At 51.3% G+C, this 16,497-nt stretch overlaps 1 protein-coding gene across 1 annotated transcript; it reads right to left on the bottom strand.

Annotated features, from left to right (window-relative positions):
• Nucleotides 1–1,153: 1,153 nt before the first annotated feature.
• Nucleotides 1,154–15,658, bottom strand: PRODH2 (proline dehydrogenase 2). Its single transcript, XM_030821843.1, has 11 exons — nucleotides 15,517–15,658; nucleotides 15,013–15,275; nucleotides 14,741–14,937; nucleotides 14,515–14,653; nucleotides 14,343–14,429; nucleotides 8,343–8,423; nucleotides 8,107–8,262; nucleotides 7,862–8,028; nucleotides 4,123–4,233; nucleotides 3,344–3,429; nucleotides 1,154–1,386 (listed from the first exon to the last, which is right to left on the bottom strand). Exons 1-11 carry the CDS (start codon nucleotides 15,656–15,658, stop codon nucleotides 1,202–1,204), a joined length of 1,614 nt encoding a protein of 537 aa, XP_030677703.1. The 3' UTR covers nucleotides 1,154–1,201.
• Nucleotides 15,659–16,497: the final 839 nt, after the last annotated feature.

The raw sequence follows: 16,497 nt of genomic DNA, 5'->3' as shown, positions 1-16,497 counted from the left end.
CTTTCTTTCTTTCTTTCTTTCTTTCTTTCTTTCTTTCTTTCTTTCTTTCTTCTTTCTTTCTGAGATATGGGGTTTCACTATGTTGCCCAGACTGGTCTCAAACTCCTAACCTCAAGCAATCCACCTGCCTTGGTCTCCCAAAGTGCTGGGATTACAGGCATGAGTCACTGAACCTAGTTTCATTCAACTCTTATTAACTGAGAGAATGGCTTGGCTCTTTCTTCTGTCCCTCCCTCGCCACGTGGCCTGGGCCGAGCCCCTTGACTTCAGTGCCATGGTGTCTGCTCTCCATGTGTGCCCTTCCTTTAGGCATCCCCTGGGATGAAGAAAGTTCTGCATCAGTCACTGGCCAGACCCAACCCAGGACGGGCTGCCTCAGAGGTGAGGAAGGCTTCCTTAGTCCTCCATCAATGTCCTGGCTATGCTCAACAGGTGTCTAACAATCTTTTTTTTTTTTTTTTTTTTTTTTTTTTGAGACTGAGTCTCACTCTTTTGCCCAGGCTGGAGTGCAGTGGCGTGATCTCAGCTCACTGCAAGCTCTGCCTCCTGGATTCACACCATTCTCTTGCCTCAGCCTCCCGAGTAGCTGGGACTACAGGCGCCTGCCACCACGCCCGGATATTTTTTTGTGTTTTTAGTAGAGACGGGGTTTCACCATGTTAGCTAGGATGGTCTCTATCTCCTGACCTCGTGATCCACCCGCCTCGGCCTCCCAAAGTGCTGGGATTACAAGCGTGAGCCACTGTGCCCGGCCTCTTTTTCTTTTTCTCTTTTTTTTGAAACACAGTCTCTTTTTGTCACCCAGATTGGAGAGCAGTGGTGCAGTCATAGGTCACTGCAGCCTCAAACCCCTGGGCTCAAGTGATCCTCCTGCCTCAGCCTCCTGAGCTGGGACCACAGGCACGCACTACCATGCCCTACTGATTTAATTTTTTGTAGAGAAAGAATATTGCTATGTTGCCCAGGCTGGTCTTGAACTCCTAGACTGAAGCAAGCCTCCCACCTTGGCCTCCCAAAGCACTGGGAGTATAGGCAAGAGCCACCACTCCCAGCCTAAGGATCTCTCTTGAACTGCAAAACCCCTAGCTTGGGCTGGCTGAGGTCAAGATGAGCCCTTCCCCAAGGAGGCGGCGTCAGTGCAGGACAGCAGCCTAGGCAGTGCCTAAGGACCTTTATTGACCACATGACCCCCTCAGGGGTGCTAGTGGGGCATCCTTCGGTATCCTGGCAGCAGCCGCCGCCACAGTTCTTGGCTGAGCAGCTCCTGTTCCCTGCGGGCACCCTGAAGCACGCTCCGGTTTTCCTGGGCCCTCCGGATCAGGTAGGGGATTACCTCCTCCAAGGAGCCATAGGGGATGGACTTATACACTACATAGCCAGCCTGCCCTGCAGGGAGAGTGGGTTTTGTTTTTCGTCTTTGGTGTTTTTCTGAGAGTCTCGCTCTGTTGCCCGGGCTGGAGTGCAGTGGCGCAATCTCGGCTTACTGCAACCTCCGCCTCCAGGTTCAAGCGATTCTCATGCCTCAACCTCCAGAGTGGCTGGGATTATAGGCGCTTGCCACGACGCCCAGCTCATTTTTGTATTTTTAGTAGAGGTGGGGTTTCACCATGTTGGCCAGGCTGGTCTCAAACTCCTGACCTCAAGTTATCCTCCTGCTTTGGCTTCCCAAAGTGCTGGGATTATAGGCGTGAGCCACCATGCCCAGCTTGGAGTGTTGACAGGGTATGGGCTTGGGCTGGGGGGACACTCCCCAGTCCCCACCTGGAACAGAGACTTCTGTTTCTGAGAACATGGCAGATTAAGTGAGTTGGATAAAATTTCTAACTGAAAAAGCTAAAAGTCCTGGAGCAAACTTTTTTTTTTCCTCTTAGACAGAGTCTTGCTCTGTGGCCCAGGCTGGAGTGCAGTGGTGTGATCATGACTCACTGCTGCTTTGACCTCCCAGGCTCAAACAATCCTCCCACCTCAGCCTCCTGAATAGCTGGGACCACAGGCATGCACCTCCATGCCCAGCTAACTGTTTGTATTTTATCTTAATTGATTAATTAATTAATTTATTTTGAGACAGAGTCTTGGTCTGTCGCCCTGGCTGGAGGGCAGTGGCACAATCTCAGCACACTGACCAACCTGGCCAGCATGGTGAAACCCCGTCTCTACTAAAAATACAAAAATTGGCCAGGCATGGTGGTGTGTGCCTATAATCCTGGCTACTGGGGAGGCAGAGGCAGGAGAATCACTTGAACCCAGGAGGTGGGGGTTGAAGTGAGCTGAGATCGTGCCACTGCACTCCAGTCTGGGCGACAGCGCCAGACTCGGTCTCAAAAACAAAATAAATAAGCTGGGTGTGGTGGCTCACACCTGTAATCCCAGCACTCTGGGAGGCCAAGGCAGGCAGATCACCTGAGGTCAGGAGTTCGAGACCAGCCTGGCAAACATGGTAAGACCCCATCTCTACTAAAAATACAAAAATTAGTTGGGCATGGTGGCAGCCGCCTGTAATCCCAGCTACTTGGGAGGCTGAGGCAGGAGAATCCCTTGAACCTGGGAGGTAAAGGTTGCAGTGAGCCAAGATGGCGCCACTGGACTCCCACCTGGGTAACAGAGCAAGATTCTGTCTCAAAATAAATAAATAAATAAAATAAAATAAAAGAGAAAATGAGAACCCAGAGAGAGAAGAGACACACAGTAAGCCACTTCTGCCCCAAAAGCAAAACCGAGGTGCTATTTGATGACTTCACAGAGTTGCAGGGGGGACATTGAGTCAGTCTTCAAGCCTGACTGAGGTGAGAGTTATAAGGGAGAACTTCCCCAAGTTAAGCTGGAACCCAAAAATCTACACCCTCAGAGTAAGAGTTAATGAAAAGTCAACCCTGCAACCTTCCCCCAGTTCCAGGAAATGGTCTTGGCCATAAACAGATCAAGGAAGAAAACAGAAAAATCCACCTCTGCGAAGTTGGGGCTATGGGTTAACCCCTTATGTATTCACAGCTCAAATTTGCGCCATGGGGTGTCTCAAGAAACCTCAAGCTGTGAATTTAGGATAAAGAGATTTCGTTCTGCTTAGCACCTGGCAGAAGGAAACGTTAATTATCTGGTGTCAGGCCCTGAGGAGCAGCAGAGTAAAGATAACAAAACACACAGGAAATAATACACCATGATCAAGAACCAGCAGAAATGACAGACAGCAGACACAGAGACACAGCCTTGGAAGGCCCGAAGACACTGGAATGACAGATCTCTCTGGAAGGATCTGGAGGCTGGGCCTTGGTTGGGAATAGAAGGGCTCTGGCTGGGAGGGTGTGAGGCCTGGGGCTTGATGGGGGTGGGGGAGCCATTCACATACCCAGTGCCAGAGAGACGTGGTCACACATGCCCAGAAGTTGTCCGAAACAGACAGTCCCATCCAGAGGAATGCCCAGCTCCCACATGCTACAGAAAAGGCCACATCATCAGTCCAGACCGTGGCTGCATCTAGAGCTTAAAGTCAGCCACTATGCACCCATATGGTGGCTCCAGTAATTCAAATATTGACGTACTTCCAAACTCAATGATACATGATAACCAGTCCTTTGCATTCCTTGAAGGTCCCCCAGTGACTCCCAGCCAGTTCCCTGGAGCCCTCAGACCTCCTCATGCCCCAGCAAATAAGGGGCAACGTCTTGTCCATCTGGGACCTATAAGGACTTACAGGTATACCAGGGGTTAATGTGTTTGTTTGTTTGTTTTAAGAGGTAGGATCTTGCTTTGTTACCCAGGCTGGAGTGCAGTGGCTCAAGCACCGCTCACTGCAGTCTCAACCTCTTGGGCTCAAGTGATCCTTCCACCTCAGCCTCCAGAATAGCTGGGACTACAGGTGTGCGCCACCACACCCAGCTGTTTTTTTTTTTTTAATTTGTTGTAGAAATGGGATCTTGCTATGTTGCCCAGGCTGGTCTCAAACAATCTTCTGCCTCCGCCTCCCAAAGTGCTGGGATTATAGGTATGTGCCAACCATGCCTGACTATAAATATTTTTAAAATTCTCCCCAGAACACCTCTGTCCGTCTCTGGCATTTGAACAAGGGAGAGGAAGGGAGGGCCCTTTTGTGGGCACCTATTTCCCACCCATCCCTCCACCTCATACCGCTTGGTTGCCTGGCGAACAGATTCCTCATTGTGGGAAGCCACCATGAGGTGGCACATGGGGCCATGGTGGGCCACGTGTGTCAGCATCAGTTCCAGGCAGCGGCTGTAACTGAAGGGAGATGATCTGTTCAGCTCACCTGGTGGCAAGAGTCAGGCCCCAGTGACTGGGGTGGGTGGGGTGCTCCTAAGCGAGGGGTCTCTGGAACCAGTACCCTGTTCCATCTGCACCAGTTGTAAGGGACATCCCTTCTCTGAGCCACTTTCATCTTTTGGGGTTTTGTTTGTTTTTGAGATGGAGTCTCACTCTGTTGCCCAGGCTGGAATGCAGTGGTAATCTCAGCTCACTGCAACCTCCACCTCCCAGGTTCAGGTGATTCCCCTGCCTCAGCCTCCCGAGCAGCTGGGATTACAGGCGTGCGCCATCACACCCGGCTAATTTTTGTATTTTTAGTAGAGACGGGGTTTCGCCATGTTGCCCAGGCTGGACTCAAACTCCTGACCTCAGGTGATCTGCCTGCCTCAGCCTCCCAGAGTGCTGGGATTACAGGCGTGAGCCACTGCAGCCGGCCCCACGTTAATCTCTTGTCACTGTGAGTTTCTGAGCAACACTGTTGTGAGGATGGAGTGAGATAAGGGGGGTATGAAGTCTTTGGGACAGTGGCGGCGGTCTCACAGGAGAGGGTCGCATCACGTGCACAAGATGACATTTCCCCAAGGTTATCACTGCTGCACTGTCAACAGAACATCACTAGCAACAGCCCAAATGTCCATAAATGGGGAACTGGCTAAGGAAACTGTGGCACAGAGAAGATAGTGCTCTATCGCGCAACTGTGAAAAGGAAGGAAGACACTGTCTGGGTACTGATACGGAAGAGGAAATAGATTGGTAAACGCCTTGCAAGCATGCTGCAGGCCACGGGCCACGCTACGTACTTCACATCCTCTGTGGGTCTTCCCTATCGCCCCCCAGACCTGTTTTCTACCCTTCTCTGCCCCTCAGGAAGCTGACACTTTTGCCCCACATCTCCCATGGAGTCATGTGCAGGAAGGAGTGTGGGTGTCTCACCTCGGCCCCTCCCTGCTCACCCTGACTGTGCTCTCTGTGTGGCCACAGCTCCTTAAGGTGGCCCCTCTCCTTCAACTACAGCAAAAGGGTTGAAATAGCTTCCTAATAGCTTCCCTGACTTTGCCTACACTTCCCTTTCATTTTGTGTTTTTTAGAGACTGGATGTCACTCTGTTGCCCAAGTTGGAGTGCAGTGGTGCGATCTCGGCTCACTGAATCCTCCAACTCCTGGGCTCAAGCGATCCTCCCACCTTGGCCTCCCAAAGTGCTGAGATTACAGGTGTGAGGTCCTGCACCTGGCCCCTGACACTTCTATAAACAGCCCCTTCACCACATTTCCTTTAGTTAAAACCCTTTGTGCAGAATTCTGTTTCCTTTGGAGAAAGCTAATCACTCATCTAATTCCCAAATCAACTCTGGGAGGCAGATGTTCTTATTCCCTTTTTACAGAACGGGGAGACTGAAGCTGAGAAGGGTTCCATCTCTTGTTCCCAGGTCACACAGCTAGAGGTGGCCAGGCTGGGATTTGAAGTCAGGCTGTCTGATGCTCCAGAGCCCAGGCTCCTTATCAGTAGGCTATTCTGCCTTTAAAACGCACAGTCAAGGCTGGACATGCTGGCTCACGCCTATAATCCCAACACATGGGGAGGCCAAGGCAGGAGGGCTGCTTGAGCCTAGGAGTTCGAGACTAGCCTGGGCAACATAGGGAGACCCCGTGTCTACAAAAATAAAAAAACGTGTTGGGCATGGTGGTGTGCGCTGGTGGTCTTAGCTACTTGGGAGACTGAGGTGGGAGGATGGCTTGGGCCTGGGGAGTCAAGGCTGCAGTGAGCCAAGATCGCACCACTGCACTCCAGCCTTGGCAACAGAGTGAGACCCTGTCTCAAAAATAACTTTAAAAAACAAATGATAAAAGCCAAATATACAAGGTCACATATTGTATGATTCCATTTATATGATTGTCTAGAATAGGGAAATCCAGAGACAAAAAGTAGGTTAGTGGGTTCCAGGGCTGAGGGGAGGAGGGAACAGAAGGCGACTGACTGCTCATTCGTATGAGGTTACTTTTTGGGGTGATGAAAATATTCTGGAATCAAAGAGTGGTGATGGTTGCACAATTTTGGGAGTATACTAAACTCCGCTGAATTGTACTTGTTAAAATTGCAAATTCTATGATCTGTGAATTATATTTCAATATTTAAAATAATAGTGCAAATTATTATTATCATTATTATTTTCGAGACGGAGTCTCGCTCTGTTGCCCAGGCTGGAGTGTAGTGGTGCAATCTCGGCTCACTGCAAGCTCCGCCTCCCGGGTTCACGCCATTCTCCCGCCTCAGCCTCTCCGAGTAGCTGGGACTACAGGCGCCTGCCACCACGCCCGGCTAATTTTTTTGTATTTTTAGTGAGACGGGGTTTCACCGTGGTCTCGATCTCCTGACCTCGTGATCCGCCCGCCTCAGCCTCCCAAAGGGCTGGGATTACAAGCGTGAGCCACCGCGCCCGGCCAATAGTGCAAATTATTATTACTATTTTGAGACAGAGTCTCACTCTGTCGCCCAGGCTGGAGTGCAGTGTCACAATCTTGGCTCACTACAACCTTCGCCTCCTGGGTTCAAGTGATTCTCCTGTCTCAGCCTCCTGAGTAGCTGGGATTACAGGCATGCGCCACCACACCCGGCTAATTTTTGTATTTTTAGTAGAGACAGGGTTTCACCATGTTTGTCAGGCTGGTCTCAAACTCCTGACCTTCAGGTTATCTACCTGCCTCAGCCTCCCAAAGTGCCGGGATTACAAGCGCGATCCACCATGCCCGGCCATAATTTTTTATGTTTAATGTTTTTACAGATGGGGTCTTGCTATGTTGCCCAGATTGGGCTCAAACCCCTGGGCTCAAGCAATCTTCCCGCCTCAGCCTCCCAAGTAGTTGGGATGGCAGGTGCACACCACTGTGCCTGGCTTGGTGCCAGTTAAGCTGATGGTACACAAATATGCCCTGGAGCCCCTGCAGATCTTGGACATAAGCCTAGATTCCAAGCATGGCTAGGCCACCTGCTCTGTAACCTGGCTGAGTCCCTGTGGCCCCCAGAGAAGGTACCAAGAAGCAAAGCTCTAAGGAGGTGAGGGATGGGGCCATGCCACTGTCCGCAGTGGGAATGTCCCAGGCAGTGGAAACAGGATGTGCCAAGCCCCTGGGTAGCATGGAGGAGGCCAGTGTGGCTGTAGTGGAGTGAGGGAGAGGAAGAGAGGGAGGGAAAATTAGGGAAGTGACAGGGAGCATGTGGGGCTTAGAGGCCACTGTAAGGATTTCTGTTTGTTTGTTTGTTTGTTTGTTTGTTTGTTTTGAGACAGAGCCTCGCTCTGCTGCCCAGGCTGAAGTGCAGTGGTGCAGTCATGGCTCACTGCAGCCTCGAACTCCTGGCCTCAAGTGATCCTCCCACCTCAGCCTCCTAAGTGGCTGGAACTACAGACATGTGCTACCACACCTGACTATTTTAAAAATTTTTTTAGAGATGGGGTCTCCCTATGTTGCCCAGGCTGGTCTCCAACTCCTGCTCTCAAGTGAATCTCCAGCCTCAGCCTCCCAAAGCACTGGGATTACAGGTATGAGCCACTGCACCCAGCCACTAGGTGTTATTATTTCCTGCAGAGGCCGGCTGGCCCAGGCCTACCTCTGACTGGTGGCCTCATAGTCAGGCTGAGTGGGGTCTTTCATCCCATGGAGCTGGGCCACCGCTCTCTCTTTGTCCAGATATGCACCTCGTACCAGCTTCACTCCGAAGGCCAGGCCGGCCCTGTGCGCGGCCTCTGCATCCCTCCCCAGCCGCTCGAATGTGTCCTGTAGGGCACGCGGGCAGGTTCTGGTAGGTCAGGGTGTGGGTACCCCAGCCTGCACCTCCCGGAACACACTGCACACCTTTAGACAGGCCTGGTAGGTGTTCCACACCCAGGGCCCGCCTTCACCAGGGCTGTTCCAGCGCACGGCCAGGGCAGCCACCAGCAGTGAGAGCGCGGGGTTCAGTGAGGTGTACTCCGCATCCACCAGGAGCCGCACGTGCTGGGCCCGGGCATACTGATGGCAACAGAGACGATGGTCAGGGCTCCGGGTGTCCAGCAGGGGCAGTGGAGCCAGATCCCAGCAGGAGGGGTTACCTGTGCCACCCGATGCAAGCGGCTGAGGGAGGCCTGGAGGTGCTGGTTCTGCTCGGCATTGAGGCAGGAGACCTGGAGGCTCTAGGGGGCAGCAGGGGAAGTGGGAAAAAGCTCAGAAGTTGCTAGAAATCTAAAAATGAGCAATATCAGTTAGGTACTATTTATTGAGGGGGTTATGAGCCTAGAATCAGGGCTTGAATCCAGGCTCCACTACCTACTGTGTGACCATGGGCAAGTTATATAACCTTTCTGGGCCTCAGTTTTTGTCTGTTTGCTTGTTTGTTTTTTGAGACAGAGTCGTGCTCTGTTGCCCAGGCTGGAGTGCAGTGGCATGATCTCAGCTCACTGCAACCTCTGCCTCCCGGGTTCAAGTGATTCTCCTGCTTCAGCCTCCTGAGTGGCTGGGATTACAGGTGCCCGCCACCATGCCCGGCTAATATTTGTACTTTTAGTAGAGACAGGGTTTCACCATGTTGGCCAGGGTGGTCTCGAACTCCTGACCTCAAGTGATCTGCCCACCTCGGCCTCCCAAAGTGTTGGGATTACAGGCATGAGCCACTGTGCTCAGCCCTCCCTGCTACTCTTTGAACACGAGGGCACCTTCCCACCTCTAGGCCTTTACCTGCTCCCATGTTTCCTTCAAGTATTTGCTCTGATGTCACTTTCTCAACATAGTTTTCCCAGCTATACATTGGCAACTTCTTTTCCTCTTCCTCAGCCTTATTTTCCCCTACTTGTTACGTACTGACTTTTGTTTTGCTGAGACAGGGTCTTGCGGTGTTGCCCAGGCTGGAATGCAGTGGCGCGATCATGGCTCACTGCAGCCTCTACCTCCCCAGCTCAAGCAATCCTCCTGCTTCAGCCTTCCGAGTACCTAGGACCACAGGCACCCACCACCATGCCAGGCAAATTTTTTACTATTTGTAGAGTCAGGGTCTTCCTATGTTGCCCAGGCTGGTCTCAGAGTCCTGGGCTCAAGCGATCCTCCCACCTCAGCCTTCCAAAGTGTTGGGATTCTGACTTTGGTTTTAATTATTGTCTCTTGCCCCTGACTTGCAAGTAAGTGCCTCGAGGTCAGGGATTTCGCCTTCATGCCTCCTCGGCCCCTAGCACCGTGTCTGGGACAAGATAGATGTTCAGCAAACACTTCAGGAGTGGATATGCTTGTAACATGGAAATAAGAACCGTTTCTAACTCACAGTCTTATGCAGATTCATCCGGCTGAATGTGAGCTGCTGGTGACTCCGGGGAGTCTGGCTGAGTTCAAAGAAGTTGGGAAATGGAAGAAAGAGGAACAGGTAGGGCTGAAAGCTTTATTATATCCAACAGGGTCGATACAGATGACATAGGCCTAGGCTTGCTCATGGAATCCCACCTGGAGGCAGGTTGGGCTGGAAGCTGCAACCCTCCCCATGGTGGGGAGAATGCTGCCTCCTGGAGAAGGGAAGAGCTGGAGGCAGCAGCCTGGTTTCCTCTTCCCCCGTCAGAGCATTATCTCCCGCTTGACTTGGGGCATAGTCTCAGGCCCTCAGGGAGCTATTTCAGACTCCCACCAAATATTTAACTCATTTAATATTTACCACTCTCTAATGTACCAACTGTTATTATCCTCCATTTTCTAGATGGGGAAACTGAGGCACAGAACAGGGAAGTCACTTGTCAAAAGTCACACAGCTAACTCAGGGCAGACCTGAGGTTTAAACCTCAGCCTTTCCAGAGCCTAGCTCTTTCTCTCTTTTCTCCCTCCCTCCTTCCCTCCTTCCCTCCCTCCCTCCCTCCCTCCCTTCCTTCCTTCCTTCCTTCCTTCTTTCTTTCTTTCTTTTTTGAGACAGATCTCACTCTGTCTCCCAGGCAAGAGTGCAGTGGTGCAAGTTCAAGTGATTCTCCTGCCTCAGCCTCCTGAGTAACTGGAACTACAGGCACATGCCACCACTTCTGGATAAGTTTTATATTTTTAGTAGAGATGGGGTTTCACCATGTTGCCCAGGCTGGTCTCAAACTCCTGACCTCAAGTGATCCACCCCAATTTAGCCTCCCAAAGTGCTGGGATTACAGGTGTGAGCTACAGCACCCGGCCCTCTTTTCTTCTCTTTCTTTCTTTCCTTCTTTCTTTCTTTCTTTTTCTTTTTCTTTCTTTCTTTCCTTCTTTCTTTCCTTCTTTCTTTCCTTCCTTCCTTCCTTCCTTCCTTCCTTCCTTCCTTCCTCCCTCCCTCCCTGCCTCCTTCCCTCCCTCCCTTCCTCTCTCCCTCCTTCTTTCTTCACTCTCAAACTTGCCAGTCAAGCAATCCTCCCACCTTAGCCTCCCAAGTAGCCAGGATTACAGGTGCCTGCCACCACCTCCAGCTAATTTAAAGAAATTTTTTGTAGAGATGAGGGCTTACTGTATTACTCAGGTTGGTATTGACCTCATGGGCTCAAGTGACCCTCCTGCCTGGGCTCAAGTGAGCCTCCAATTTCAGCCTCCCAAAATGCAGATTACAGGCATGAGGCACTGCACCCAGCCTGTTTTAATCCTTAAAACCACTGAGAAGTTGCTGTCACTCTCCCTACAGGAATAAACTAAAGCTCATGAAGAGGTCAACTCCTTACTCTCCAAAGCTGATTTTCTGAACCATGAAATCTTGTTTCTATGTGTTCTCTGACACACTTTAAAAGTTACAAATAAGGCCGGGTACAGTGGCTCATACCTGTAATCCCAGCACTTTGGGAGGCCGAGGCATGTGGATCATGAGGTCAGGAGTTCAAGACCAGCCTGGCCAACATAGTGAAACCCCATCTCTACTAAAAATACAAAACTTAGCTGGGCGTGATGGTGTGCACCTGTAGTCCCAGCTACTCAGGAGGCTGGGGCAGGAGAATTGTTTGAACCCGGGAGGCAGAGGTTGCAGTGAGCGGAGATCGCACCACTGCACTCCAGCCTGGGCAATGGAGCCAGACGCCATTTCAAAAAAAAAAAAAAAAAAAAAGCTGGGCATGGCGGCTCACACCTGTAATCCCAGCACTTTGGGAGGCTGAGGCGGGCATTTTACCTGAGACCAGGAGTTCGAGACCAGCCTGGCCAACATGGTGAAGCCTCATCTCTACTAAAAATACAAAAATTAGCTGGGCGTGATGGCAGGCGCTTGAAATCCCAGCTACTCGGGAGGCTGAAGCAGGAGAACCTGGGAGGCGGAGGTCGCAGTGAGCCGAGATTGCGCCACTGCATTCCAGCCTGGGCGACAGAGCAAGACTCTGTCTTAAAATAATAATAATAATAATAATAAATAAATAAATAGATAAATAAAAATTACAAATAAAAAAAGATTAGAAAAAGAAACATCAGCATGTCCTCTATAGCATTGTTTGGGAGGGTGGAGACACAGAGGCCACCCAGGGGTTCACCCCAGGAGAGGTAAACCATGCAGCAGCTAGAATCAACCATTGGAAGCAGTGGGGGCCAGGCATGGTGGCTCAGCCTGTAATCCCAACAATTTGGGAGGGTGAGGCAAGAAGATTTTTCTTCTTTTTTTGAGACGGAGTCTCACTCTGTCGCCAGGCTGGAGTGCAGTGGCTCAATCTCGGCTTACTGCAACCTCCGCCTCCCGGTTCAAGCGATTCTCCTGCCTCAGCCTCCCAAGTAACTGGGACTACAGGTGCGCACCACTATGTCCAGATAATTTTTGTATTTCTAGTAGAGACAGGGTTTCACCATGTTGGCCAGCCTGGTCTTGAACTCCTGACCTCCAGTAATCCATCCGCCTCAGCCTCCCAAAGTGCTAGGATTACAGGCGTGAGCCACCGTCCCCGGCCATGTTCTAAATCTTGATAGGGATTTGGATTGCTCAAGTGTGTGTGTTGGTTAAGGTTCATCAAAGGGCACATTTACAATGTGTGTAGTTCATTGTTTTACCTTGAAAGAAAAAAAGTAATCTGAATAATTATTGGGCTCTAATTAATGAGTCCATTATTCATATCCTGAAGCATTTAGGGGGAAAACATGTCTGCAATTTACTTTGAAATGCACCAAAAAATAAGATGGATTGATGGATGGATAGAGGAATAGAGGGATAGATATGATTTAAAGCGAGTATAGTTAAAGGTGGCGGGTACATGGATGTTCATGTACAATTCTTTTTACTTTTCTGTATATTTGAAAATTTTTATAATAGAATATTGGGGAAAATGTGCCCCCCATGAATGGTATACACTTGGCAAAACAAAATCATAGAAACAAAAAGATATGCATTATACAAGACGGCAGGCTGGGTGTGGTGGCTCACACCTATAATCCCAGAATTTTGGGAGGCTGAGGCTGGGGGATTGCTTGAGGCCATGAGTTTAGAGACCACCCTGTGCAACACAGTAAGACAAAGAGAAAGAGAGAGATCGAGAGGAGGGAGATAGAGAAGGAAGGAAGGAAGGGAGGGAGGGAGGGAGGGAGCGGAGAGAGAAGGAAAAAGAAAAGAAGGAAGGAAGGGCCAGGCACGGTGGCTCACACCTGTAATCCCAGCCCTTTGGGAGGCCGAGGCGGGCGGATCACGAGATCAGGAGATGGAGACCATCCTGGCTAACAGGGTGAAACCCCGTCGCTACTAAAAATACAAAAAATTAGCTGGGCGTAGTGGCGGGCACCTGTAGTCCCAGCTACTTGGGAGGCTGAGGCAGGAGAATGGCGTGAACCTGGGAGGCAGAGCTTGCAGTGAGCCGAGATCGTGCCACTGCACTCCAGCCTGGGCGATAGAGTGAGACTCTGTCTCAAAGGAAAAAAAAAAAGAAAAGAAGGAAGGAAGGAGAGAGAGCGAAAGAGGAAGGGAAGGAAGGAGAGAGAAAGAAAGAAAAAAAGATGGAGTAGTGTTGAAATAGAATATGGAGATAGAAAGGAATTAATGATTGAATGAACAAACTAAGACCCCATTGGCCTAATCAGAACTTACACCCAGCCAGCTCACACACATGCGGCTGTGTTGACTGAGGACACATTGATGTACCTCCTTCTAGTTGATAAACAGCTTCTATCCCAATCCCTCCTCTGAGAGCCTCCAGCCTCCAGGCTCCTCCCTGAGAACCCAGATGACCCTGATTGCATCCATTTCAGCCATGCCTGGGAGCTACAGCTGCATTTCTGCCAGCTGTTCCAAGCCTGGAGGTGGCCGTTTTTGAGACAGAGTCTCACTCTGTCGCCAGGCTGGAGTGCAGTGGCGCAATCTCGGCTTACTGCAACCTCCGCCTCCCGGTTCAAGCAATTCTCCTGCCTCAGCCTCCCAAGTAACTGGGACTACAGGTGCACACCACCACATCCAGATAATTTTTGTATTTCTAGTAGAGACAGGGTTTCACCATGTTGGCCAGGATGGTCTCGATCTCTTGACCTCATGATCCGCCCGCCTTGGCCTCCCAAAGTGCTGTGATTACAGGCATGAGCCACTGTGCCCAGTGGCAAGAGGATTCTTTTTTTTTTTTTTTTCGAGACAGAGTCTTGCTCTGTCACCCAGGCTGGAGTGCAGTGGCGCGATCTCAGCTCACTGCAAACTCCGCCTCCCGGGTTCATGCCATTCTCCTGCCTCAGCCTCCCGAGTAGCTGGGACTACAGGTGCCTGCCACCACGCCTGGCTATTTTTTTGTATTTTTAGTAGAGACAGGGTTTCACCACGTTATCCAGGATGGTCTCGATCTGCTGACCTCATGATCCGCCCACCTCTGCCTCCCAAAGTGCTGGGATTACAGGCGTGAGCCACCACGCCCGGCCGGCAAGAGGATTCTTGAGGCCTGTAGTTAGAGACCAGCCTGTGCAATACAGTGAGACCTGTTCTCTACAAAAAAATTTAAAAATTAGCTGGACATGATGGCCCATGCCTGTAATCCCAGCTACTTGGGAGACTTAGGTAGGAAGATTGCTAGAGCCCAGGAGTTCGAGGCCACAGTGAGCTGTGATCGCACCACCGTACGAACATCTGGCGTGTGGTGTGGCGGCATCTGAGTCCAAGGCACTCTGTCCCCGACAGTCCCACTTGAGATCCTTACCTGCCCAGAGTCCATGGCTTCAGCCAGCCTCTCAGGGCTCAGCTCCAAGGAGGCTCCTGGCCTTCTGACCCACGAGGCTAGCTCCTTCTGAAATGGGGTGATAGGCGGGGTGGTGAGGGGAGCCCAGTGGGCAGCCACACCCTCCCCGCACACTCGTCTTTGCACTCCTTACACAGAGCCGAGTGCTGGTCAGCGCCGTCACCTTCAGCTGCATGAGGCTGGCCTCAGCCAGGCTGGGGGGCTCCAGGAGGCTCCGTGACAGGTCCACACACCGCAGCATAGCACCGAGGTTCCCCTCATACCAGGCCTCACTGCCCAGCCAGCAGGTGTCAGAGCCCGACCAGCAAAGCCCCTTCCTGCATCCTCCCAGCCTTCCCGGGCCCTGGCTCCCTACTCACCCGCTCTTGGCAGCAGAGTCGGGCTCCTCCTCAGTGGGCACTGCCAGCAGTGGTCGGAGGCTGAGGGTCCGCAGCTGCTGCACGCAGCGCCTCACCTCCTCTGCCGTCTCACCAGCCACAAACTGCCCATAGACGGATGCTCGGAGAAACGCGCCTGAGAGCCGGGAGCCCAGAAGTCGCCGAGACCAGGCCTGGAGCTGGGTGACAGGGAGCAAGGGCTCAGCGCCGGGCTATGGGGAGCCTCCAGGCTGGTCCTCGGGATCACTGCTCACCAACAACCCATGAGTGACGAGTGGGGGCCAAGCACACAGCCGGAGAACCAGCAAGGCCCGTGTCAGCTCTCCTGTGCCCTTGAGGTGGAAGGCCCCGCCATCAAAGCTCAGGGGCTGCCAGCCCCTGGCGGAGGGACCAGCTTGGGAACAGAGCACGTAACAGGTCCGGAGCATCCTGGGTCCCTGGATGCCTCCACACCAGGGAAGGTGCTCTGAAGGCAGCAGGTTCACCAACTGCCCCTTGCCCAGGCCGGGGGCAGTGACTGATTAACTGGGCAAAGCCTCAGGATCACAGGCTCCTTGGGGACAATTAATTATTAACAAATGGGGACAGAGTTCAGAGTAACAGTAACGGGAGGTGAACCCCAATAACAGCCCCCAACAATGCTCAGCACAACAGGTACTTATTAGGTAACCACCATGTGCTGGGAAAGCAGGGGCTCCGGGGCAAGGATCCCTGAGTTCAGGACACTGGGCTTTGTGATCCAGGACAGGCTACTTAACCAATTTTGTCGCAGTTGCTTCCTCTTAAAATCGGAAATGCTGTAATGTTATTGAATACATTTGGAAATACGGTTCTCACGTTTGTAATTCCAACACTTTGGGAGGCCAAGACCAAGGAGTTTGAGACTACCCTGGGCAACATAGTGAGACCCCTTCTCTACAAAAAATACAAAAATTAACTGGAGGTGGTGGCGCATACCTGTGGTCCTAGCTACTCAGGAGGCCAAGGAAGGTGGATCTCTTGAGCCTGGGAGGTCAAGGGTGCAGTGAGCTGTGATTGTGCCACTGCACTCCAACCTGGGTGACAAAGTGAGACTCTGTCTCCAAAAAAAAGAAAAAAGAAAAGACAACCTATATAACCCAGCTGTTCCATATTAAGTACATATCCTAGAGACCTTGAACATGGGCAGCAGGAAGCATGTACAGGAAAGAATGTTCAGAGGAGCAGTATCTGAACTACCCAAATGTCCATCAAAAGGAGAATGGATACATACATGGTGGTTATGCAGTGGAATACTATACAGTAATGAAAAAGAATGGATACTGATACACACAACTGTGTGGCTGAATCTCACAATGTCAAGTGAAAGAAACCAGACACCAAACAGGGCAAGCTGTATTATTCTTTTTTTTTTTTTTTTTTTTTTTGAGACACAGTTTCACTCTTGTTGCCCAGGCTGGAGTGCAATGGCACAATCTCGGCTCACTGCAACCTTCGCCCCCCGGGTTCAAGCGATTCTCATGCCTCAGCTTCCAGAGTAGCTGGGATTACAGGCATGTGACACCATGCCCCACTAATTTTGTATTTTTAGTACAGACAGGGTTTCTCCATGTTGGTCAGGCTGGTCTTGAACTCCCGACCTCAGGTGATCTGCCCACCTCGGCCTTCCAAAGTGCTGGGATTACAGGCATGAGCCACTGCGCCTGGCCTATTCTTTTCAATAAATATAAAAGCAAGGAAAGTGAAACTACAGTAAAATG

This window comes from Nomascus leucogenys, chromosome 10 (assembly GCF_006542625.1).
Source record: "Nomascus leucogenys isolate Asia chromosome 10, Asia_NLE_v1, whole genome shotgun sequence".
Classification (NCBI taxonomy): Eukaryota; Metazoa; Chordata; class Mammalia; order Primates; family Hylobatidae; genus Nomascus; species Nomascus leucogenys.
Note: the sequence above shows the minus strand (reverse complement) of the source record. Positions and strands in the feature narration are given on the sequence as shown.